This window comes from Hyperolius riggenbachi, chromosome 2 (assembly GCF_040937935.1).
Source record: "Hyperolius riggenbachi isolate aHypRig1 chromosome 2, aHypRig1.pri, whole genome shotgun sequence".
Classification (NCBI taxonomy): Eukaryota; Metazoa; Chordata; class Amphibia; order Anura; family Hyperoliidae; genus Hyperolius; species Hyperolius riggenbachi.
In genome coordinates, this window is record NC_090647.1 from 395,684,175 (window position 1) to 395,711,460 (window position 27,286).

The 27,286-nt window shown below is 45.4% G+C and overlaps 1 protein-coding gene across 14 annotated transcripts in view; it reads right to left on the bottom strand.

Moving 5' to 3' along the window:
* Positions 1-27,286, bottom strand: part of PLXNA2 (plexin A2) — a 3,799,727-nt gene that overhangs the window by 3,447,165 nt on the left and 325,276 nt on the right. For 13 of the 14 annotated variants that reach the window (XM_068269767.1, XM_068269774.1, XM_068269772.1 and 10 more), the window contains exon 3: positions 18,982-19,164. The exons of the other annotated variant lie outside the window; for it this stretch is intronic. In XM_068269767.1, coding sequence (XP_068125868.1) covers positions 18,982-19,164 — 183 coding nt within the window. The remainder of the gene's footprint in view (positions 1-18,981; positions 19,165-27,286) is intronic. 14 annotated transcript variants of the gene reach the window in all.

Genomic DNA, 27,286 nt, shown 5'->3' on the forward strand with positions numbered 1-27,286 from the left:
TGCTTCCTGAAGTTGATAATCATCTCCACAGTTTTTGCTGCGTTAAGGACCAACCTGTTCTCTCTGCACCAGGGACAGATACTGTCTACCTGCTGACGATAGGCACTCTCGTCGTTCTTGGTGATAAGGCCAACAATAGTGGTGTCATCTGCAAATTTGATAACCTTGACAGAGTCCGCTGTGGATATGCAGTTGTTGGTGTAGAGGGAGAACAGCATTGGAGACATGACGCAGCCTTGTGGAGCCCCCATGTTCGTGGTCCGTGGTTGGGAGGAAATGTCGCCTTTGCCACGGTGGAGCTGGTGTTAGCCTTCCATCTCAGGTCGTTTGAGATGGTGGTTCCCAGGAGGCAGACGCAGGAAACTATCGCCACTTCAGTTCCGTCAATGTGGATTGGTGTTGGAGAAGGGGCATGCTTCCTGAAGTCGGTAATCATCTCCACAGTTTTTGCTGTGTTAAGCACCAACCTGTTCTCTCTGCACCAGGGACAGATACTGTCTACCTGCTGACGATAGGCACTCTCGTCATTCTTGGTGATAAGGCCAACAATAGTGGTGTCATCTGCAAATTTGATAACCTTGACAGAGTCCGCTGTGGATCTGCAGTTATTGGTGTAGAGGGAGAACAGCATTGGAGACATGACGCAGCCTTGTGGAGCTCCCATGTTCGTGGTCCGTGGTTGGGAGGAAATGTCGCCCAGCTTGACAGATTGTGACCTGTGGGACAGGAAGTCCGTGATCCAAAGGCGAAGGCTGGAATGGACACCGAGTGCAGCTAGACCCTCCTGAAGTCTGCGTGAACAGATGGTGTTAAATGCCGAACTAAAGTCCAGGAGGAGGACTCTGGCATACGAGTCTGGCCTGTCCAGGTGGTTGCTGATGAGCTCCAGGCAGATATTGATGGCGTCATCGGTGGACCTGTTTTCCCTGTATGCAAATTGGAATAGGTCTAGGAGGGGCGTAGTGTAGGACTTCAGAAAGGACAGGACAACCCTTTCGAGGGTCTTCATGATAACGGATGTTAGTGCTACAGGCCTGAAGTTATTGAGGTCAGTGACGCCCTGCTTTTTGGGGACTGGAATGATGGTGGACCTCTTAAAGCAGGCAGGAATCTTGCCCATCTGAAGTGACTTGTTGAACATGGTGGTGAGAATAGGGGCAAGTTGCCTAGAACATGACTTCAAGCAGGCAGGGGACACTCCGTCCGGGTCAGAGGCTTTCCTGGAGTTCATAGTTGACAGGTGATGTGTGACGGCGGATTCTCTCACAGCCATGGGGGGTGAGCTTAGACTCGAGGTGAGGTCAGCATGTGCCGGAGGGGAAGTGGGCAGTGGCAGGTCCGCCGCAGGCGAATCCTGGCGCTCGAACCTGCAGTAGAATTTACTGAGCTCTTCAGCAAGATTGATGCTATGTGGAGCGTGTCGGGGGGGGGGGGGGGGGGGAGACTTGTAATTGGTAGCAGCTTTAAGGCCTTTCCATACGGCTCGTGAGTCTTTTGAATAGAGGTTTTGTTCCATCCTCTCAGCGAACTCACGTTTGGCAACCCTCAATTCACGATTAAGGTCGTTCCTCGCCCTACTGTATTCCTCAAGGTTGCCTGATTTATGTGCAGCTTCCTTGCGCTTCCGAAGTTGCCGTAGTTTGTTGGAGAACCACGGCTTGTTGTTCGGAAAGACTTTATAGGTTTTGATGGGTACACAGGAGTCCTCACAAAAGCTGATATATACGATGTAACGTTCTCCACCCACTCATCCAGGTTGGGTGCCTCCAGAGCCTGCCAGTCCGTACAGTCAAAACAGGCTTGAAGTTGGAGCTTGGCCTCACTAGACCAGACCTTGGAGGACCTGAGGGCCGGTTTTGCTGACTCCAGAAAAAGGAAAGCCCATTGCCCAAAAATAGTCATAATGGCTCAAAGACAAAGATGTTTAATCAAAAGTAAATATTCTACAGTCAGCACCTACTCACCCCTCTTACCCAGAACAAGTTAGGGACAGAGTGAATGACATAGATATGGGAACGGTTGGTTCCGCCGAGGAGTTGACCCGCTATTCACATACCTACTTACAGGAAGACAAGGGGGAATCTCTGCCTCTGAAGGGGCTCTTAGAGCTATCAGGGGTAAAGTAGCACTTGTGAATCTATGACATCACATCAAAGGGAAGGACAGTGAGTGAGAGGAGGGGTGACAGGCGAGTGCTGGAATTAACAGTTGCTATACAGATCATGTATTAGAAATGAATTATCCTGAAGTGAAATTTTATGGATAGCTTTGGTAAAGAATGTGATCCAGAGGAGGGAGCTGTCATAGAGATAGTATTGCTAGGTATTGAATAATTTTTTTTTACCTTGCAGTCTATTAATTAGTCAAAGATTGATATTGATAAAACCCCCAAATAGTCACTGTTCATATCTCTCAATATATTTGTATTGCCTGGGTACTAGATACTTAGTGTAAACATATACATATATCGAGAAGTCGGCGATAGCCAAAGGCCATACACATAGGTTGCAAAAGTATTCAGCCCCTTGAAGTTTTCCACATTTTGTCATATTACTGCCACAAACATGAATCAATTTTATTGGAATTCCACATGAAAGACCAACACAAAGTGGTGTACACATGAGAAGTGGAACGAAAATCATACATGATTCCAAACATTTTTTACAAATAGATAACTACAAAATGGTGTGTGCATAATTATTCGGCCTCCTTTGATCTGAGTGCAGTCAGTTGCCTATAGACATTGCCTGATGAGTGCTAATGACTAAATAGAGTGCACCTGTGTGTAATCTAATGTCAGTACAAATACAGCTGCTCTGTGAGGGCCTCAGAGGTTGTCTAAGAGAATATTGGGAGCAACAACACCGTGAAGTCCAAAGAACACACAAGACAGGTCAGGGATCAAGTTATTGAGAAATTTAAAGCAGGCTTAGGCTACAAAAAAAGATTTCCAAAGCCTTGAACATCCCACGGAGCACTGTTCAAGCTATCATTCAGAAATGGAAGGAGTATGGCACAACTGTAAACCTACCAAGACAAGGCCGTCCACCTAAACTCACAGGCCGAACAAGTAGAGCGCTGATCAGAAATGCAGTCAAGAGGCCCATGGTGACTCTGGACGAGCTGCAGAGATCTACAGCTCAGGTGGGAGACTCTGTCCATAGGACAACTATTAGTCATGCACTGTACAAAGTTGGCCTTTATGGAAGAGTGGCAAGAAGAAAGGCATTGTTAACAGAAAACATAAGAAGTCCCGTTTGCAGTTTGCCACAAGCCGTGTAGGGGACACAGCAACCATGTGGTAGAAGGTGCTCTGGTCAGATGAGACCAAAATTGAACTTTTTGGCCAAAATGCAAAACGCTATGTGTGGCGGAAAACTAACACTGCACATCACTCTGAACCCACCACTGTCAAATATGATGGTGGCAGCATCATGCTCGGGGGGTGCATCTCTTCAGCAGGGACAGGGAAGCTGGTCAGAGTTGAAGGGAAGATGGATGGAGCCAAATACAGGGCAAACTTGGAAGAAAACCTCTTGGAGACTGCAAAAGACTTGAGACTGGGGCGAGGTTCACCTTCCAGCAGGACAACGACCCTAAACATAAAGCCAGGGCAACAATGGAATGGTTTAAAACAAAACATATCTACAGTGGGTTGCAAAAGTATTCGGCCCCCTTGAAGTTTTCCACATTTTGTCACATTACTGCCACAAACATGCATCAATTTTATTGAAATTCCACGTGAAAGACCAATACAAAGTGGTGTACATGTAAGAAGTGGATCGAAAATCCTACATCATTCAAAACATTTTTTACAAATAAATAACTGCAAAGTGGGGTGTGCATAAGTATTCAGCCCCCTGAGTCAATACTTTGTAGAACCACCTTTTGCTGCAATTACAGCTGCCAGTTTTTTAGGGTATGTCTCTACCAGCTTTGTACATCTAGAGACTGAAATCCTTGCCTATTCTTCTTTGCAAAACAGCTCCAGCTCAGTCAGATTAGATGGACAGAGTTTGTGAACAGCAGTTTTCAGATCTTGCCACAGATTCTCGATTGGATTTAGATCTGGACTTTGACAGGGCCATTCTAACACATAGATATGTTTTGTTTTAAACCATTCCATTGTTGCCCTGGCTTTATGTTTAGGGTCATTGTCCTGCTGGAAGGTGAACCTCCGCCCCAGTCTCAAGTCTTTTGCAGTTTCCAAGAGGTTTTCTTCCAAGATTGCCCTGTATTTGGCTCCATCCATCTTCCCATCAACTCTGACCAGCTTCACTGTCCCTGCTGAAGAGATGCACCCCCCGAGCATGATGCTGCCACCACCATATTTGACAGTGGGGATGGTGTGTTCAGAGTGATGTGCAGTGTTAGTTTTCTGACACACATAGCGTTTTGCATTTTGGCCAAAAAGTTCCATTTTGGTCTCATCTGACCAGAGCATTTTCTTCCACGTGGTTGCTGTGCCCCCACATGGCTTGTGGCAAACTGCAAACGGGACTTCTTATGCTTTCTGTTAACAATGCCTTTCTTCTTGCCACTCTTCCATAAAGGCCAACTTTGTACAGTGCATGACTAATAGTTGTCCTATGGACAGAGTCTCCTACCTGAGCTGTAGATCTCTGCAGCTCGTCCAGAGTCATCATGGGCCTCTTGACTGCATTTCTGATCAGCGCTCTCCTTGTTCGGCCTGTGAGTTTAGGTGGATGGCCTTGTCTTGGTAGGTTTACAGTTGTGCCATACTCCTTCCATTTCTGAATGATCACTTGAACAGTGCTCCGTGGGATGTTCAAGGCTTTGAAAATCTTTTTGTAGCCTAAGCCTGCTTTAAATTTCTCAATAACTTTATCCCTGACCTGTCTTGTGTGTTCTTTGGACTTCACGGTGTTATTGCTCCCAATATTCTCTTAGACAACCTCTGAGGCCCTCACAGAGCAGCTGTATTTGTACTGACATTAGATTACACACAGGTGCACTCTATTTAGTCATTAGCACTCATCAGGCAATGTCTACAAGCAACTGACTGCACTCAGATCAAAGGGGGCCGAATAATTATACACACACCACTTTGCAGTTATTTATTTGTAAAAAAATGTTTGGAATCATGTATGATTTTCGTTCCACTTCTCACGTGTGTACCACTTTGTGTTAGTCTTTCATGTGGAATTCCAATAAAATTGATTCAGGTTTGTGGCAGTAATATGACAAAATGTGGAAAACTTCAAGGGGGCCGAATACTTTTGCAACCCACTGTATGTGTTAGAATGGCCCAGTCAAAGTCCAGATCTAGATCCAATCGAGAATCTGTGGCAAGATCTGAAAACTGCTGTTCACAAACGCTGTCCATCCAATCTGACTGAGCTAGAGCTGTTTTGCAAAGAACAATGGGCAAGGATTTCAGTCTCTAGATGTACAAAGCTGGCAGAGACATACCCTAAAAGACTGGTAGCTGTAATTGCAGCAAAAGGTGGTTCTACAAAGTATTGACTCAGGGGGCCGAATACTTATGCACACCCCACTTTGCAGTTATTTATTTGTAAAAAATGTTTGGAATCATGTATGATTTTGGATCCACTTCTCACGTGTACACCACTTTGTATTGGTCTTTCACGTGGAATTCCAAAAAAATTGATGCACGTTTGTGGCAGTAATGTGGAAAACTTCAAGGGGGCCAAATACTTTTGAAACCCACTGTATATAGCTCTGAAAAAACTAGCTTGACTAGGCACAGCAATAAGGCAAGGTCCAGTGCTCAGTGAACTGATAGCTATAACGGACACTGGACAACTGACAAGTCAGGACTTAAGTACCGAGGTAAAATGCAAAGCCACGCCCCCGGAACCTCCAGCCAATCAGCAATGCTCCTGCAGGAGTCAGTGTCAGCTGATCCCTACGTCAGCTGATACACCTCACATCCGCCTTCTTAGCCTATAAAAGGTGGTCTGAACTGCGCGTGCCCGCCCAGAGACGCGGCTGGAATCGCCACGCTGACTCACACCCACAGGGGAGCCGGGGATGCCGCCAGAGGAGGATGAAGTAAGCGGCTTCCGCCGCTGCCCGGAAACGCTAGAGGAGCCGTCGGTAGGAGCATCAGATAGGTTTGTGACATTACCCCCGCTCGAGGTGTGGCCCCCGGACACACCCTGCCTGGCTTATCAGGATGATGAAAATGAAATTCTTGAATTAATTTATCGGCATGAACTTGCCGTGCAGTAACCCAACTCCTCTCCTCTGGAGCATGACCCTTCCAATCCACTAGGTATTGCAGAGAGTTGCAAAATTTCAGATAATTCAGAATTCTTTCTATTTCATACTCAGGTTCCCCATCCACCTCAGTTGGTGGAGGTGGATCAGAAGATGAAACATTGGCTGCCGGTTATAACAAAGATACATGAAAAGACCTTACTCCCCTCATAGAGTGAGGCAAAGTCACCCAATATACAACATCATTAAGTTTTTCAGCAATAGGATAAGGACCAATGTATTTGGGACTCAGCTTGACGGATGGCTGCCGAAGAGGAATGTTGCGGGTAGATACCCAGACCAGATCCCCAGGTGTAAACTTGTACTCAGGAGACCGATGAAGATCAGCATGAATTTTTTGCTGAGCGACCGATTTTTCCAAGTTTTCTCTGACCTGAGCCCAGACTGTCTGCATGTGAGAAATCCATTCTTCCAAGACTGGGTGAGAGGAATGTGAACTGGAAAATGAGGTAAATTTAGGACTCCGACCGGTAACCACTTGAAATGGTGACAGTTTGGTGGAAGAGCTAGAAAGATTATTGAACGCAAATTCAGCAAATATCACAAATTGAAGCCAGGTCTCCTGACAATCAGACACAAAACACCTGAGATACTGCTCCAGGGATTGATTGGTTCTTTCTGTCTGAACGTTGGTCTCGGGATGAAAACCTGATGAAAATGACAAGGAGGTCGCCAAACGAGAACAAAATGACCGCCAGAATTGGGAGACAAACTGAACTCCCCTATCAGACACAATGTTCTCCGGAATACCATGCAAACGAAAAACAAACGAACGGGAAAAGCTTGTTCCTTGGCAGAGGCAATTTACACAGAGGAACAAAATGAGCCATCTTACTGAACCTGTCCACGATCACCCAATTAACACTTTTCCCACCGGAAGAAGGCAAATCCACCACAAAATTCATAGAAATATGAGTCCAAGGAGCCTGAGGAATGGGCAAAGGCATCAGACTCCCTCTAGGAGCATTCCTAGAGACTTTACTTCTGGCACAGATGCTGCATGCCTCAACAAAAACCTTACAGTCTTTTTTTACAGTTGGCCACTAAACATGACGTGTTAGTAAATCCAAGGTTTTGGTCTCACCCGGATGTCCTGCCAGTTTGGTGTCATGAAATTGTTGAAGTACCTGTAGACGAAGGTGAATCGGTACATAGTATACATTCAAAGGTTTTCCAGGTGGACAGTTTTCCTGAAAAGAAGACAATAATTCAGACAAGTCAGAGATTTCCTGGGTGTCTGTGGTGGCGACCACACAGTGTCTAGGTATTATGGACACAGGAACCTTAGGTTGTGAAACCTCAGAATCAAAACATCTGGACAAAGCATCGGCCTTCACATTTTTACTTACCGGTTTATAAGTGTAACGATCTGTGTAACACAGAGAGGGTCTGATTACCGGTGATCTGCAGTATCACTGAGAATACAGATATATACCCGATTATTGATGATCTGCAGTATCACCGATAATCAGATATATCTCTAACCTCTGGACACCTGGGTAATAAGACTGTTTGGTGCAACAGAAATACTTTGAGGACTGCACCTGAGGAGCAGGTGCCCAGCAGTAAGGAGTACTGCACAGTAACACGTTCCTTCCGCAAGCCTGAGACTCTCCAGAGGGAGGGGTCAGGCTAGGAGTAGGAAGGACAGAGTGTGAGTGACAGAGTGTGAGTGACACCAAGGAAGGGTGTCACCCCCAGGTCTGTGAGCTATCTCTTGACTGAGGAGATAGCTCTCGAGGTCGGGCAAGCCGGGTCGGCAACAGACAGACAGATCAGGGACAGAGACAGGAGACAGATGCGGAATCCTAAGACAAGCAGAGTTCGGCAACAGAGTATCAGATATAGCGAAGTACCTAATCAGAGATCAGAAGAGTAGTCAGGAAAGCAGAAGGTCATAACAAATAATCAACAATGCCTAGTCTTGGGTGTGAGCTCCTTGATCATCAACACCCTGGAACTGGTCTGAGTATAACTAGATGGTAAAGCTAATTCCTAGTCTGAGGTGTGAGGTCCCTGGTCATCAACACCTAGGAACTGGTCTAAATAATAACACAGATAATATACAGTTTTCCCTAGACTGAGGTGTGAGGTCCTTGATCATCAACATCCAGGAACTGGTCTAGATAATAACACAGATAATATCACAGATACTGACAAGGTCTGAGTGCTACCACGTAGTGATCGCAACGCCAGACACCAGAGAAATGACCAGCACCCAGTATATATATACACCAGCGCTCTCCAGCGCCTCCCCTAAGTGCTGGACCAATGAAACCTGATAGAATTGTCAGCTGATTGGCTAGATCAGCTGACACCCTTCTGACTGCCATAAAGGCTCTGCCTCTCAGCGCGCGCGCGCGTCCTTCTGAACCTGTGTGGACTATCAGTCCCAGCCACACCAGACATGTGTTGTAATGCATCTGTTGGTTTGAACGCGGGGCCAGCCGCACCGCTGTCAAGAGCATGCAGCGGTTTCCCCGCGTTCAGCCATACTGCTAGTGGTAAGCCCATGCGTGCAAACGGCCGTGTCGGACGCGGAATCCGCCGCCTTGTTCACTGGGCATGCTCCGTCAGGCTAGTGGATGCAGGCCTATGCGCGCAAGCTGCCATGTTGAACGCGGAATCAGCCGCCTTACTCTGAGTACTCGCGGCGGCTTTTTCGCGTTTTCTCACAGTACCCCCCTCCCCCCCCCCGAGAAGTGGACTTCGGACAGCTCCTACCCGGTTTCTCAGGATATAAAGCGTGGAACTCCCTTCTTAGTTTATCCGCATGCATGCGACACTCAGGTACCCATGTTCTCTCCTCAATACCATACCCTTTCCAGTGAACTAGATACTGCACTGAGTTCTGTACAACACGTGAGTCTAAAATCTTTTCTACTTCGTACTCAGGTTGGTCATCTACCATCACAGGAGGAAGAGGAGTGGATCCTACATGAACTGCTGGCTTAAGCAGGGACACATGAAAAGATCTTACACCACGCATGCTGGCAGGGAGATCAATGGCATAAGTAACATTGTTGATCTTCCTGGTCACTGGAAAAGGGCCCACAAATCTGGGTCCTAACTTGGGCGAGGGCTGTTTCAGGGTCAAATGACGTGTGGACACCCAGACCAAGTCTCCTGGCCGGAACTTCCACTCTAAGGAGCGTTTCTTGTCAGCTTGACCTTTCTGACTTTGAAAAGCCTTCTCCAAATTATTTTTCACGATCCCCCAGATGTTCTTAAATGATTTTTGCCAAGCCTCCAAAGCTGGAAACGGAGTGGAAGCTACTGGCAGTGGGGAGAACTCAGGCAACTTTCCAGTTACCACCTGAAACGGAGAAAATCCAGAGGAAGAGCTTTTCAAATTATTGTGCGCAAATTCTGCAAACGGCAAGAACTTGACCCAATCATTTTGTGCATCCGCAACATAACACCTTAGAAACTGTTCCAATGACTGATTAATTCTCTCAGTCTGACCATTGGTCTGTGGGTGGTAGCCTGACGAAAACGACAGTTCCATGCCCATTTGATGACAAAATGCCCTCCAAAATTTAGAAACAAATTGGACTCCCCGATCTGACACAACGTTTTCCAGAATGCCATGTAGCCGGAAAACGTGGATGATGAAAAGATCGGCCAACTCCTGGGCCGAGGGGAGTCCTTTCAGGGGCACAAAATGGGCCATTTTACTGAAACGGTCGACTACCACCCAAATGACCGACATGCCCTCAGATCTCGGAAGCTCACCCACAAAATCCATGGACAAATGGGTCCATGGTTCACTCGGGGTGGGCAAAGGCTGCAATGTTCCCACAGGTGCCAGACGGGAGAGTTTGCTTTTTGCACATACTGCACACTCTCTAACATACTCCTTGCAGTCAGTTGCCAATGAAGGCCACCAAGCACACCTAGCAACAAGGTCCTGTGTTCTGGTGGCCCCAGGATGTCCAGCATTTTTGTGGGAGTGGAACATCTGCAATATCTGGAGACGAAATGGCAGTGGTACAAACATCACCCCTTCAGGCTTTCCTTCAGGGACATCCTGCTGGAAGGGACTCAAAAGTCTCCATCCAGTTTTTCCAGGTCTCTGTGGCTGTCAACACTACCCTCTGTGGGATAATAGTCTCTGGGTCTGAGGGCTGTGCTGTCTCTGGCTCAAAGCATCTGGACAAAGCATCCGCTTTAATGTTTTTACTACCCGGAGTGTACGTAATTACAAATCTGAATCTCGAGAAAAACAGTGACCACCGAGCCTGACGGGGACTCAATCTCTTAGCCCCCTCAATGTATTCCAAATTTTTGTGATCAGTGTAAACGGTAATTGTATGTTCTGCTCCTTCTAGCCAATGACGCCATTCTTCGAAGGCCAATTTAATGGCTAGGAGCTCCCTGTTGCCTATATCGTAGTTTTTCTCTGCTGGTGAAAACCTACGAGAGAAATAGGCACACGGGTGTAATCTTCCCTGCAACCCAGAACGCTGAGACAGCACAGCCCCTACCCCGACCTCGGAGGTGTCCACCTCCACAATAAAGGGATAGGAGGTGTCGACGTGTCTCAAAATGGGTGCAGAGCAAAACAATTCTTTCAAAGTGGAGAAAGCAGCCAGAGCTTCGGGTGACCAGTGGTTGGTATCTGCCCCTTTCTTTGTAAGACTGGTGAGGGGTGCTATGACTGTGGAGTACCCCTTTATGAACCTTCTATAATAATTAGCGAATCCTAAAAATCTCTGGAGAGATTTTAGTCCCACTGGCTGAGGCCATTCCAGGACAGCAGAGACTTTGGCAGGATCCATAGAAAGGCCCGAGGTGGAAATTATGTACCCCAGGAAAAGTGACAGATGTTACCTCAAAAATGCATTTCTCCAATTTAGCATAAAGCATGTTCTGTCTTAACTTGTGCAGCACAAATTTGACATGAGCCCTGTGCTCAGAGAGGTTATCTGAGAAGATTAGTATATCATCCAGATATACTAGAACAAATTTACCCAACACCTCCCTGAATACTTCATTAATGAGTTCCTGAAAGACGGCCGGGACGTTACACAACCCGAAGGGCATCACCAGGTACTCGTAATGCCCATCGGGTGTGTTAAAGGCCGTCTTCCACTCATCGCCCTCTCTGATCCACACAGGTTTGTATGCACCCCGCAAATCCAATTTCGAGAAAATCTTAGCATTGGTGACCTGAGTGAATAAATCGTCTATCAAAGGCAATGGATAGCGATTTTTTACTGTGATTTTATTCAGGCCCCGGTAATCAATGCATGGCCGAAGGCCTCCGTCTTTTTTCTTTACAAAAAAGAAACCTGCTCCGGCAGGCGACCGGGAAGGTCGAATGAAACCCTTAGCTAAGTTTTCACAGATGTACTCTGGCATGGCCACTTTTTCTGGCCCAGACAAATTGTAGAGATGACCTCTAGGGGGCATACAACCAGATCGGAGATCGATGGGGCAATCGAAAGGGCGATGTGGAGGTAGTTTCTTTGCAGCTTTGGGACAAAACACATCTGAAAATTCTGAACATTGTTCCGGTACTCCCTCCACATGAATCCTGGTCTGACCCAAGGTTACCCTCACTAAACAATGATGAAAGCAATGGGCTGACCAGCTTGTTAGCTGACCAGTGGCCCAATTAATCTGTGGGGAGTGAAGATGTAACCAAGGCATGCTAAGGATGATAGTGGAGGTTGTCATGTGTAACACAAAAAAAAGCAACTTCTCCCTATGCAGCACTCCTATAGTGACTCCCACCTCTGGTATCTGAGACAGAGGGCGGTTACGTTGCAGGGGGGAATCATCCACTGCCGTAACCTGGATAGGTGGTGTTACCGGGGTGAGCGGAATACCCAATTTCTTAGCAAATTCGTAATCCATAAAATTAGCCGCTGAGCCCGAATCAACGAAGGCCTCAGTGACTTCAGATTTATCTTCCCATGTAATCGTACAAGGAAGAAGAAACCTTTTATCATCTAGGGGTAAAAGTTGTACGCCTAGGGTATTACCCCCAACTACTCCTAGGCAGTAGCGTTTCCCGATTTCTTAGGGCAATTCTGTACTCTATGACCCCCTCTGCACAATAAAGACATAACTGCTCTGAAATCCTGCGTCTCCGCTCCACTTGAGACAACTTTGACCGACCAATCTGCATTGGTTCGGGAGGAGGTGAAACGGGAGGAGGTGGAGTCACAGGAGGCGCAGCGTAGGACACCATCCTTACATGGTTTCTACCCCGGGTCTGTCTCTGATAGCGTAGCCTACGATAGATCCTGATGGCCCATGAAATGGCCTCTTCAATGGTCTTAGGTTCAGGCTGACTTAACATAAGATCAGAGACCTCATCTGACAATCCTGATAAACAATCTAACAGGGCAAAGGTGCCCCACCTGGCTGATACTGACCACCTTCTGAATTCAGCAGCATACTCCTCGACCGGACTCTTGCCTTGACGTAACAACTTGAGCTTCCGCTCAGAAGTGGAGGCAATGTCTGGATCGTTGTAAATTATTGCCATGGCTTTAAAAAATTAATCTACAGAGGTTAGGGCTAAGTCTCCAGTGGGTAGACTGTACGCCCAGGTCTGAGAATCGCCTGATAACAAAGTCTTAATAAATGTGACCCTTTGGGCCATAGTTCCTGAAGATCTAGGTCTCAACTCAAAGTATGATAACACTCTACTCCTAAAATTTCGGAAATCAGATCTGTGACCAGAAAATTTTTCAGGTACAGGCATGCGTATGTCTGTGCTAGGAGGAGATCGCACTTCATCCACAGCCATCTGGAGGGTTTGTAAAGACCCGGACAAAGCGTCAATTAACGCAAGGTGATTACCCAGCACTAGGTTGATGGTATCCACCGAAGTGGTAAGTGCGCCCAGATGGTCGGTGTGTGCGTCCATTTGCATTTTTCGGTCTGTAACGATCGGTGTAACACAGAGAGGGTCTGATTACCGGTGATCTGCAGTATCACCGAGAATACAGATATATACCCGATTATTGATGATCTGCAGTATCACCGATAATCAGATATATCTCTAACCTCTGGACACCTGGGTAATAAGAGTGTTTGGCGCAACAGAAATACTTTGAGGACTGCACCTGAGGAGCAGGTGCCCATCAGTAAGGCGTACTGCACAGTAACACGTTCCTTCCGCAAGCCTGAGACTCTGCCGAGGGAGGGGTCAGGCTAGGAGTAGGAAGGACAGAGTGTGAGTGACACCAAGGAAGGGTGTCACCCCCAGGTCTGTGAGCTATCTCTTGACTGAGGAGATAGCTCTCGAGGTCGGGCAAGCCGGGTCGGCAACAGACAGATAGATCAGGGACAGAGACAGGAGACAGATGCGGAATTCTAAGACAAGCAGAGTTCGGCAACAGAGTATCAGATATAGCAAAGTACCTAATCAGAGATCAGAAGAGTAGTCAGGAAAGCAGAAGGTCATAACAAATAATCAACAATGCCTAGTCTTGGGTGTGAGCTCCTTGATCATCAACACCCTGGAACTGGTCTGAGTATAACTAGATGGTAAAGCTAATTCCTAGTCTGAGGTGTGAGGTCCATGGTCATCAACACCCAGGAACTGGTCTAGATAATAACACAGATAATATCACAGATACTGACAAGGTCTGAGTGCTACCACGTAGTGATCGCAACGCCAGACACCAGAGAAATGACCAGCACCCAGTATATATACACCAGCGCTCTCCAGTGCCTCCCCTAAGTGCTGGACCAATGAAACCTGATAGAATTGTCAGCTGATCGGCTAGATCAGCTGACACCTTTCTGACTGCCATAAAGGCTCTGCCTCTCAGCGCGCGCGCGCGTCCTTCTGAACCTGTGTGGACTATCAGTCCCAGCCACACCAGACATGTGTTGTAATGCATCTGTTGGTTTGAACGCGGGGCCAGCCGCACCGCTGTCAGAGCATGCGGCGGTTTCCCCGTGTTCAGCCATACTGCTAGTGGTAAGCCCATGCGTGCAAACCGCCGCGTCGGATGCGGAATCCGCCGCCTTGCTCACTGGGCATGCGGCGGTTTCTACGCGCTCCGTCAGGCTAGTGGATGCAGGCCCATGCGCGCAAGCTGCCATGTTGAACGCGGAATCAGCCGCCTTACTCTGAGTACTCGCGGCGGCTTTTCCGCGTTTTCTCACAATAAGTAATGGTGAAATTGAAACGTGAGAAGAACAATGCCCATCGTGCCTGTCTGGGATTGAGTCTCTTTGCCTTTTCTACATATTCTAGGTTTTTACGATTGGTGTACACAGTGACAGGATGTTCAGCGCCCTCTAACCAATGCCTTTATTCTTCTTATGCCATCTTGACTGCTAGAAGTTCCCTGTTCCCTATATCATAATTACGTTCTGCTGGTGAAAACTTTTTAGGAAAGAAAGCACAGGGATGTAACCGTTCAGGCTTACCCGAGTACTGTGAAAGAACTGCCTCAACTTCCACACAGAAAGATAATGACACATCAGGATGTGTCAATATGGGAGCGGAACAAAATGCTGCCTTCAGTGTGGCAAAGGTTTCACAGGCCGACAATGGCCAATTGCAAGGATCAGCTCCTTTCTTGGTCAGATCTGTCAAAGGTGCCAACAAAGTAGAAAAATTCCTGATAACTTTACGATAGTAATTAGCGAATCCCACAAAATGCTGCAAAGCTTTAAGATCTCTGGGTTGTGGTCAATCCAAAACTGCGGATACTTTTTTCTCGTCCATAGACAGATCGAAGTCAGAAATTATATACCCAAAAATGGTACCTGAGTGACCTCAAAAAGAAATTTTTCTAGTTTTGCAAACAGGGAATTCTCTCTTAACTGCTGAAGTACCCATTTCACGTGTTCACGATGTTCTGATAATGAGTTGGAATAAATCAGAATATTGTCCAAATAAACTACAACATATTTGCCCAAAACATCCCTGAATACATCCTTGACAAAGTCTTCAAAGACGCTGGAGCATCACATAGGCCAAAAGGCATTCCGAGATACTCGTAATGTCCATCCTGGGTGTTAAAAGCCGTCTTCCACTTATCCCCCTGTCGAATCCTGATCAAAATATATGCTCCCCTCAAGTCCAATTTACTGAAGATCCTTGCACCAGATACTTGAGAAAACAGATCGTCAATAAGAGGTAACAGATATCTGTTTTTTACAGTAATCTTATTCAAGCTTCTGTAATCTATGCACGGACATAATCCACCATCTTTTTTTTCTACAAAGAAAACCCTGCCCCAGCTGGGGAAGTGGATGGTCGGATGAAACCCTTGTCTAGGTTCTCTTTGATATACTCTTTCATAGCCTGTTTTTCAGGGCCAGAAAGGTTATATAAATGTCCCCGGGAAGGCATAGTACCTGGCAGTAAATCAACTGGACAGTCATAGGGTCTGGCGGGGGCAATTTGTCAGCAGATTGAGGAGAAAATACATCAGCAAAGGAATTATAATGACACTGTAATTTGTCACACATGATCTCCACATTGAGTAGTGGAATTATTTTTAAACACTTCTCAGAACACTGAGCAGACCAATAGGTAAGTTGACCCGAACACCAATCAATGAGTGGATTGTGAGTCTGCAAACAGCGAAGACCTAAAATCAAGGGACTAGAAGGCATTATGAGAGTGAAGAACTGTAGTTTTTCAAAATGCAAAACTCCAATCTGTAGAGAAATTTCCAGGAGTAATGGCAATGGGTTGGCCACCCTGAAGAGGAGAATCGTCAATGGCAGTAACATAAAGCGTATTTAATAAAGGCAAGGTAGGAATACCTAAACTTTCGGCAAATTCAGAATCAATAAAATTACCCGCCGCCCCGGAGTCCACAAAGGCTTGAGCAGGACTAGACTGACCATTCCAAAGAATAGTTACTGGCAGTAATATTTTTTTTTACTTTAAGGGGAAGCATCTGCTCACCCAGGTGAGATTCCCCAACTACACCTACAGTGTTCTCTCCAGGCCCAATTAGGTGGGCAGGCCACCCACCTGCCTTGCAGGTCAGCACCTTGTCTCCTACCAGCCGATACAACAACTGTATCCAGGCTTTGTGTTTGGCTAGGCAGAGATGCAGGCATGCTGGGAGAGCGGCGGCGTCTAACACTAGAGACCCTCACACACCTGAGTCGTTTGTATTTACTGAGCGGCAAGGATGTCTCCTGGAGCGCCGATCTTTTAGAAAATGGCGGCTGCACAGCATCCAGCGGGGTCACTTTTAAGACTGATGTGATTGGATGGGCAGGATGAGTCAGCATCCCTCACCAATCAACGGGCAACCGTCCCGCCCACCTACCAATGGGATGCCGCTTCAAGATAGACCCGGCCTGCAGTGGTTGTCAGCGCGGCGCTGGCTGGCAGAGGCAGATGGTGTAATCCGAGTGATGAGCAGGGCTGTGCCCTGTCTGGCAGCATGGAGCAGGTACTGAAGCTGGGGGAGACCTTCAGCAGGAAACAGTCAAAGATCGATGTGAGGAGAGATCTGCTGCCATTTTATCTGAGAGGGAGGGGGGGACCTACCTACCCACCCCACTAGTCTGACCTACCTACCCACCCCACTAGTCTGACCTACCTACCCACCCCACTAGCCTGACCTACCTACCCACCCCACTAGCCACCAGTCTGACTTACTAACCCTCCCACCCCACTAGCCACCAGCCTGACCGACTTAGCCACCCACCCCACTAGCCACCAGCCTGACCTACACCCCACTAGCCTCACCTACTTACCCACCCACCTCACTAGCCACCAGCTTGACCTACTTACCCACTATACACTGTTGCATTACAGTTGGCTATGCCCATGTAATGGTTCCACCCATTTTCCAGCACGCATCATGGCCACGCCCATTTTACCCCACCCGGCTACTTTTTCATGCCACACGGCTAAAAAAAATTTCTGGGGAGAACACTGACCTAGGCGCGAAAGTTTTCCGACTTCTTCTTAGCTGAACAGTTCTGTCCCTTTTCACCACAATACATACACAACCCCTCATGACGTCTTCTGAGTTTCTCACCAGAGGATGTAACAGCACAATTAGAATGAGGAGTAGGCGTGGTAGAAGAATGAGCACCGCCATAACGGCGATATCTAATGCGTCTATCTACACGAATGGCCAAAGAAATGGCCTCCTCAAGAGTCTTAAGGTACACACACACAAATCTTATTTGCGCAAACGACCCGACGTTTGGACGTCAAATCGGGCATGTGTACAGTCTGTCGTTCAGCTGATAAGTCCGGACTTGGGCGATCCGCCAAGCGGATTGCTCAAGTCTGGTCTTATCAGACTTCCGCCGTCGAACGCGCCGTGTATAAAATTACCGTCGTTCGCCGCGGGTAAGAAGCGCATCACTAGCGGCGTACGACCGACGCAGGTATACATTACCTGAAGCTGGCTCACGGCTGGCATCTTTTCTCAATCTACACTCGTGGCCTGGGACAGCTAATTAACTCTTTTGGCTTCCAGTATCACCTCTATGCCGATGACATCCAAATCTATCTCTCAGCTCCTGATCTGTCATCACTACTATCTAGAGTCCCCGACTGTCTGTGTGCCGTTTCTTCATTCATGTCCTCCCGCTCAACATGACTAAAACGGAAATTGTGACTTTTCCACCATCGCTATCTACACTCCCACCAATTGCTACCATAACTGAAGACAACATCGCAAAAATCTCAACCACTAAGGCCCGCTGCTTGGAGGTTATACTTGACTCAGAGCTCTCCTTTAAACTTCAAATTGCCTCATTAACCACCACCTGCTATTTCCAGCTCAAAAATAAATTCCGTATCCGTCCCTTCCTCACACAAGAGGCCCCCAAAATTCTTGTTCATGCCTTAATCATCTCCCGCCTAGACTACTGCAACACCCTGCTCTGTGGTCTACCAAAAAACAGGCTAGCACCTCTCCAATCCCTTCTAAATTCAGCGGCCCGTCTCATTCACCTTTCCACACGCTCTACCGATGCAGCCCCACTGTGCCATTCTCTCCACTGGTTACCCACTACCCAGAGGATCCAGTTCAAACACCTGACTCTAACATACAAAGCCCTCCACGGGTTGTCTCCTCCATACATCTCCTCACTAATCTCAAGATATTGTCCCTCCCGCAACCTCCACTCCTCCCAAGAAATTCTCCTGGCCTCTAAGCTGATCACCTCCTCTCATGCTCGCATCCAGGACTTTACACGAGCATCATCCCTTATCTGGAACGCTCTTCCACAGCCTGTACGTCATGCTCCAAACCTGGGCATCTTCAAACGCACTCTTAAAACACACCTTTTCAGACAAGCTTATAACATTGTATACCCCTTATTTACTTAACTGTCACATTGTAATCAGAGGCAAAGGGTCACTGTCTCATCCATCCTCCACTCCCTTACCTAGTGTGTCCCCCAGTACCCATTAGAGTGTAAGCTCGCAAGGGCAGGGTCATCCTCCTAATGTGTACTGTTTTGTAATAATATTTGTGGTGCTTGGAACTCTGCTGTACATTTGTTAGTTGTATCTATGTTCCCCTTGTCGTCTTATTGTGCTTTGTAAAGCGCTGCGGAATATGTTGGCGCTATATAAATAAAAAATAATAATAGTAATTATAATTATGAATCCAACAGATATGGTCTCGTGTCTATTTGATTCAGGGTTTCTATATGCATGCATAGAAACAGATATTAACATGGAATTTGGTACACCTAGAAAAATCTATCAAGGGGGTGTTTCCCGCACATCAGCAATACATGTTTTACCTTCTTGATCCTGCCACTTTTGGTTCCCACGAAGACCACACTTTGGTTATTGTAAACATAAGAGGCCAGAGAAGTCATCCTGTCTCTGTTTTCTGAGTAAAGTGTAACACCCTCCACCAAGTTCAGTCCTCCTAATGGTTGATTGATATCCAAACCACAGAAATTGTCATCAATTGGTACTGGCTGAAAGACAGAAAAGATCAAATACTGATATTTATTAATGAAGAGAATAATACAAATGCTGAAAACAGCAACAAAAAACTGCCATGACTGATCCTTAACAACTGGTCTGGATCTGATAAAAATGTCTGCCTTTATTTGAGAAGCTTGCCTGAATAATACCTAACAGGAGCAAGGATCCCTGGATGGCTAGCAAATAGCAGTTGTTTAATAAGTACGTATTCTAAAGATGCCTGTTGATTTAGGTCAAGAGTAAAACGATTTTGTCTAGCGCTATCTATCTAACTACAAGACTGAGTTTTCAGATAATCTTTCGTTGGTGCACTATGGAGCAGCTTCTCTTCTGGGTGGAACCAGTGGATAGCATGCAAAGAGAGAAAAAACGAAAAGCGCTCCTATAGTGCATTAAACTTTTAATGGATTAAAACGCAATGTACAAATTGCACTTACAAGATTGGTGTCTTTGGATCAGCGTGTTTCTAGGCCACCCTATGATCAACTCCTCTGCCGCTGTCTGGCCAGGACAAGCGGCTGCTGCGATGGATCTGCGCTGCGACGCGCTGTAGCGTGGAGGAGATGTGGGGGCGTGCCCGTCGCACGTGTGTGCCTCTACGTCACTACCGGTTTCGGTGTTCCACGCCTTCTTCAGGTGACGTAGGGGCTAAGCGAGGACTTAGTTATAGAGGCGCATAGGTGTATGCACATAGCTAATTGATAGAAGCTGAATGATGTACGCATAAACGCTATACTGGATGCGCGTTTAGTTGGCGCTGGACAGAGGAACTCATAGGCTAAAAATAGCCCATCTAATAAACGCACTTTATGTGCTAGGAAATTGATTAGATGGGTGAAACCTAGTATTAAAAGTTGTTATTATAAAAAACATAAATACATAAATGTGCTTAAAAATACTTAAAAACATAATAAATGGTTACATTATATCACATACAGAATAACAAATACATAAGCTTATGAAATTTATATAAATTGTTTAAAAATGCACATTGCTGTATAGATTATTAGTGTTAATGTATGTACGGTAAATTGATTTGAATCTAAAAAATGTATACCATTGTTTACGGACCAACTACAAGTAGCAAGATGGTAGTAAAAAGTTGCCTACTTGTATTAATTGATGTTATCATTTAATTGCGTTATATGAATTATTAGATAAATAAATAATTGGTTAAATAAATAGATGATTGGATAAATAAACAGATTAATTATTGGATATTTGCAGGGATTTCTACCCTCTATTTAACCTGCTGTTTATCATGTGGGCAGGGGATGTTTTGTATTATTCAAGTGATTAATTACAATCAGAGGGATGGAGTTATTAATTCTTATGTTTGAATTCACTCATATATGTGACCATATGTGCACTTACGCACATAATATTATGCGTTTGAGTGAAGGGGGGTGAGGGAGGGGACTTTGCATTTTTATTGATGAGAAGTCGATGACTATGCGTTTGTTAAAAGGACGTAGGATGGTCCTTGGGGATAGTAGGAAAGGAATGGGGGGGGGGGGGGAGGAGGAAGGATACCTGTAATTATGGGGGAGTCGGGTGAACTGGCTGACTGTCAATCTAGGGATTGACAATGAGCCCAAGGCTTGTTAAGAATAAATGGAAGTCAACTATGTGGTATAATAGGAGAACCGGCAAGGTTGGTCTAACAATCCTTTTGGAGCAAACCTCGCCCTCTACACTCGGTTTATAGATGACGTGCTGATCATATGGCAAGGCACGGAAGAGAAATTTGATCAATTTGTGGCTTATTGCAACAATAATGATTTTGGTCTTCGGTTCACACAGGTTGCAAACAAAAAAGAAATAGTATTTGTAGATCTGGAATTATATACAGATACTGACATGGAAATAACAAACGCATAGTCATTGACTTCTCATCAATAAAAATGCAAAGTCCCCTCCCTCACCCCCCTTCACTCAAACGCATAATATTATGCGCGTAAGTGCACATATGGTCACATATATGAGTGAATTCAAACATAAGAATTAATAACTCCATCCCTCTGATTGTAATTAATCACTTGAATAATACAAAACATCCCCTGCCCACATGATAAACAGCAGGTTAAATAGAGGGTAGAAATCCCTGCAAATATCCAATAATTAATCCGTTTATTTATCCAATCATCTATTTATTTAACCAATTATTTATTTATCTAATAATTCATATAACGCAATTAAATGATAACATCAATTAATACAAGTAGGCAACTTTTTACTACCATCTTGCTACTTGTAGTTGGTCCGTAAACAATGGTATACATTTTTTAGATTCAAATCAATTTACATACATTAACACTAATAATCTATACAGCAATGTGCATTTTTAAACAATTTATATAAATTTCATTAACTTATGTATTTGTTATTCTGTATGTGATATAATGTAACCATTTATTATGTTTTTAAGTATTTTTAAGCACATTTATGTATTTATGTTTTTTATAATAACAACTTTTAATACTAGGTTTCACCCATCTAATCAATTTCCTAGCAGATAAAGTGCGTTTATTAGATGGGCTTTTTTTAGCCTATGAGTTCCTCTATCCAGCGCCCACTAAACGCGCATCCAGTATAGCGTTTATGCGTACATCATTCAGCTTCTATCAATTAGCTATGCGCATACACCTATGCGCCTCTATAACTAAGTCCTCGCTTAGCCCCTACGTCACCTGAAGAAGGCGTGGAACGCCGAAACCGGTAGTGACGTAGAGGCACACACGTGCGACGGGCACGCCCCCTCATCTCCTCCACGCTACAGCGCGTCGCAGCGCAGATCCATCGCAGCAGCCGCTTGTCCTGGCCAGACAGCGGCAGAGGAGTTGATCGTTGGGTGGCCTAGAAACACGCTGATCCAAAGACACCAATCTTGTAAGTGCAATTTGTACATTGCGTTTTAATCCATTAAAAGTTTAATGCTCTATAGGAGCGCTTTTCGTTTTTTCTCTCTGTTGATTTAGGTGCCACTATATGCTGATAACCACACCACAGAATATGTTGGCGCTTAATAAATGAATAATAATAATAATATTACTGATATTTTACTATAGTCTTATGGTCCTGTTGTCGTGAGACCCATAGGTTATATATTTCAATGTTATTTTTCTTTACACTCACTATGTATGTAACATAAACCCATCTGATTAAATGTGTTTATGCTTATGTTCATCAAATAAGTTGATTTTCCTTCAAATGGGTATCAGATCGATCTATACTTCTATTCCTATGATTGAAAGGAGCAGCTTGTACAGACGGGTCACAAGACAGTGACAGAATGCTTAGCTTGCAGTTTGATGAAACCAGACATCACAAGACAATGATAAAGATGCACCCGTGGCATTATCACTAGACATTATTCAGCCGAAGAATGCTTATACCAGCAGATTTCACTAACCAATGGACAATCTAACATTAATCTAGCATGTTCCGCAATTATTCTTTTATATGGACTATGTATATCCTTAATGCAACCCATTTTTATACGTCATATTAACATGTCATTACATTACGCCATAAGCCTTATAAAAACCTCTCTCCTAGCTCCCTGGGGGCAGAGAATTATACCAGTTCCCTTTGGTGTGAGACTCTCAATTATGCATGCATAATCTGTTTTGATTCCAGGTGAGACCAGAGGCCTACACCCTTGAGATATTTCTCTCGTTATCAGATGGCACCCAACGTGAAATAGAAGCCTTGCAGAGCTGACGCCCGGACACGAGCGACGACTGGCAATCTCAAAGACTTCAGGCCTTTGGGTTGCACCCACAACACGGGTGAGCATTCAAGTGTACTCATCTGGAGGCCTGTTGAGTCTTTGATATTGCTTTAGTCATACTGGAAGTACACCTCTAAAATAAGGGTGTATTTTGTTAAGGCCTTCTATAAAAGAAACACCACACACATGACCGTTCTGATATTTACGTACTTTCCTTCACCCACACTTCCCCCTTTCTTTTTCTTCTCCTCCCCCCCCTGGATGTTTCTTTGGCATGGGACCACCCATACATGCTTAAGCAATTTGGCATAAAGGGTGTTTTATTGATTCACCACGTTTAGCTAATAAGCTTTGGGGTATGGATAATACATCCTACCCCTTACGTGGATGGAGCTACATCTATTTATTTACTGTTGGTAGCCTGGCAGCCAATATGCGTGCTTTTGCACCCGTCCCCTGTCCGCTTATTGGCTAGCAGCTTTGATTACGCGGCTCGAGGGCGGTTCGGGCCGCCTTTGCAACATTTTTGTGCTCCGTAACATACGCGTCCTTGATATGCAATGACGCATCCGCGTCCTCGATATGCAGTGACGCATCCGCGTCACTCACGATGATGCCTCAGTATCACCCAATGGCCTGGCCCCACGTCATACCATGCAGATAGGCGGGACCTTGCACGGAAGCAGGCGATTTAAATGACTGCTTCCTCCCAGCACATTGTGCACGATTAGCCTCCGAAGAAGCAAGGCTCATCCCATTGCGAAACGGCTGTAAGGCCGTGCACCCACTGGCGCCCACAGTTGCCTCCCCCTCTTCAGCAGAGCACGATAAGTACCATCTTGTTCACAGACTTTGTCTTTGTGTAACATGTGACACACGTTTGTACATTTGCTGCCACGCATTAAAGCTACAGTGCCAGACATTTTTTGCTCTCTCTTGTTTGAAGTTGCCATTATGTTGAAACCTTTTTTGTCATGAGCACGTAGCTCCTGCTGAAGTTTCCTCACTGCCATTCAGTTGTATATATTCCATCTGCAATTTTTACTGAGTACCTGAATGGTTTATCTGCAATGGTGAGCAGAGCTCCAAAAACTGGACTATATTACACACCCAGCATACACTGCAGGCAAAGAGAGGGAGGGGGAATTAGTGATGAATCTGCACCGGTGGGCAGAGCTCCAGAAACTGGACTATATTACACACCCTGCATCACTATAGACCAAGGGGGGATGTTAGCTTCAGTGATAATTAGTGCATAAATTATGACCTAATAGACTTCCCCGCGGCGGTGACGTACCCCCTTGGGGAAGACCTACCTCTAACCTAGCAATAAAAACATAATTCCTCGTGCTGCTATTCATAAATGGTATACATATTTCATAAGACAAGCAAAAAAGACAAATGATAAGCGCTCAAGGATGCACCTGAATTGTAAGCCATCAGCGGCAATGCAGAGCCCCCTAGGGCTGAATACATGCCTCTAATGCAAATCAGATGCAAAATTATGTGCTAAATTCTAATCTAAAAATTTGAGAGTCCATTTAAAAAAGTGAAGGCAGCTAGCCACTAGTATACTTACATTCAATTTTGCAAAGTGGGAGACATGGCAGTGCTTTCAAACAAACCTCATACCTGAATGGTTTATCTGCAATGGTGAGCAGAGCTCCAGAAACTGGACTATATTACACACCCAGCATACACTGCAGGCAAAGAGAGGGAGGGGGAAATAGTGATGAATCTGCACCGGTGGGCAGAGCTCCAGAAACTGGACTATATTACACACCCTGCATCACTATAGACCAAGGGGGGGTGTTAGCTTCAGTGATAATTAGTGCACAAATTATGACCTAATAGACTTCCCCGCGGCGGTGACATACCCCCTTGGGGAAGACCTACCTCTAACCTAGCAATAAAAACATAATTCCTCGTGCTGCTATTCATAAATGGTATACACATTTCATAAGACAAGCAAAACAGACAAATGATAAGCGCTCAAGGATGCACCTGAATTGTAAGCCATCAGCGGCAATGCAGAGCCCCCTAGGGCTGAATAAACCTCATACCTGAATGGTTTATCTGCAATGGTGAGCAGAGCTCCCGAAACTGGACTATATTACACACCCAGCAATAAAAACATAATGCATTAGAGGCATGTATTCAGCCCTAGGGGGCTCTGCATTGCTGCTGATGGCTTACAATTCAGGTGCATCCTTGAGCGCTTATCATTTGTCTGTTTTGCTTGTCTTATGAAATGTGTATACCATTTATGAATAGCAGCACGAGGAATTATGTTTTTATTGCTAGGTTAGAGGTAGGTCTTCCCCAAGGGGGTACGTCACCGCCGTGGGGAAGTCTATTAGGTCATAATTTGTGCACTAATTATCACTGAAGCTAACCCCCCCCCCCCCCTCCTTGGTCTATAGTGATGCAGGGTGTGTAATATAGTCCAGTTTCTGGAGCTCTGCCCACCGGTGCAGATTCATCACTAATTCCCCCTCCCTCTCTTTGCCTGCAGTGTATGCTGGGTGTGTAATATAGTCCAGTTTCTGGAGCTCTGCTCACCATTGCAGATAAACCATTCAGGTATGAGGTTTGTTTGAAAGCGCTGCCATGTCTCCCACTGTGCAAAATTGAATGTAAGTATACTAGTGGCTAGCTGCCTTCACTGTTTTAAATGGCCTCTCAAATTTTTAGATTAGAATTTAGCACATAATTTTGCATCTGATTTGCATTAGAGGCATGTATTCAGCCCTAGGGGGCTCTGCATTGCCGCTGATGGCTTACAATTCAGGTGCATCCTTGAGCGCTTATCATTTGTCTGTTTTGCTTGTCTTATGAAATTTTTACTGAGTGCCTGCCTTTCCCTCTTCTAGTTTGCTTACTGGACTGTTGTTTTCCTTGGCATTGAGCACCAGTTATGTCTAATATAGACGAAGATCTTTCTCCAGAGGAGTTAGATTCAGCAGATGAGACTGAAAAAGTGCAAGGTGATAACGTCACTGTGGGGAGGTCGGACCTTTCTGTTTTTTTTGCTTACACCAGTGGTCCTAACTGTTCGTATTCTACTGTGGGTGCCAAGGTGCTAGAGCAGAACCTAGAGAGGCTCTGTGAGAGAGAGGTGGGAGTTTTTTGGACGGTCACCACCCTTGAGAAGTATAAGGGAGAGGATCTGGTGGCCAGAGGATTTAGGAGATATCAAGAACCTTCCGAATACAGACAGGATCCTAAATTTTTGGAAACCTGGAAGCAGGAGTTTTTGGAACATTCCGCACGCTTGCAGAATATTGTACTAGACAGGAGCAAAGTAGAGCTGGGTTTGATTACATCTGCCATCTCTGAGAGCAAGCTGGAGTATAAGAAATTAGTATCCGAAAGTTCGTATAAATCTACACTTGATAAGATCGACAAGAAATTGGTACCTTTGCAAGATAATATCAAAGGACGTAAGCTGAAGAAATACTTGCGTGACAGAGATGATTATAAATTTGGCAGAATCTTCACCTGGGGAACATTTGTTAACCTGGGGCCGAGAGGAAAACCTCGTTCTCCTAAAAAACCTAAAGGCTACTGGACGACTGAGTCCAGTGGAGAGGACTGTCCCAATAAGACACCAAAACAAAAACCACGCAAGCCTCAAAAATTACCTAAATCAAAAAAACCTAAAAATCCCCGATCGAGGAACAACAAGTCCCTTTAGAAAATGAATCCGGCGAGGAAGAGGAAAAAGTAGGAGAAAAGCAAGTCTTCTGGGAGGATAAAAAGAGAAGGAGCAAGAAGAGGAAGACGAGGAAGTAGCAATGCCCACTAACATTAACACAAACTTGATCAACCTTACCTCTGAGTTATTACCAGATGGAGTGGAAGATCTTTTGAATAAGGGCTTGAATTATTCCCTATCTACACAATTCGACTATCCCAACTTCAAAGCAGATCTATACAGGGGAGTCAGGAAGTTGAATATTAGACATCACTTTGAGAAAAAAGAGACTGGAAGATCCTAATGTAGATAGTAATATTCAATCAGCAGGAAAGCCAAAAATAGGAGCCCTTGGTTTTAGCGTATCGAAAAGCTGGAATGACAGGGACTTGGAAACTATCTCAACCCTGAATGAACTGCTAAATGAGTCAGTTCCGCTGATGTGCCGCTACATGTCCCTAAGAAGTTTCAACCCTGCAGGTCTACTATGCCTTTTCCCACACAAGCTGGGTCTGCTATTGACATCTTTGAGCAACAAGTAGATAGAGAAGTGAAGGCCCTTTTGCACCCCAGGTCGCAACCAAACCTCACCCCCACCGAATCAAAAGCCTTGAATTGGCGTAAAAATCGTCCAGACTTAACGATAAGGAAAGCGGACAAAGAGGGTGCAGTGGTCATCTTG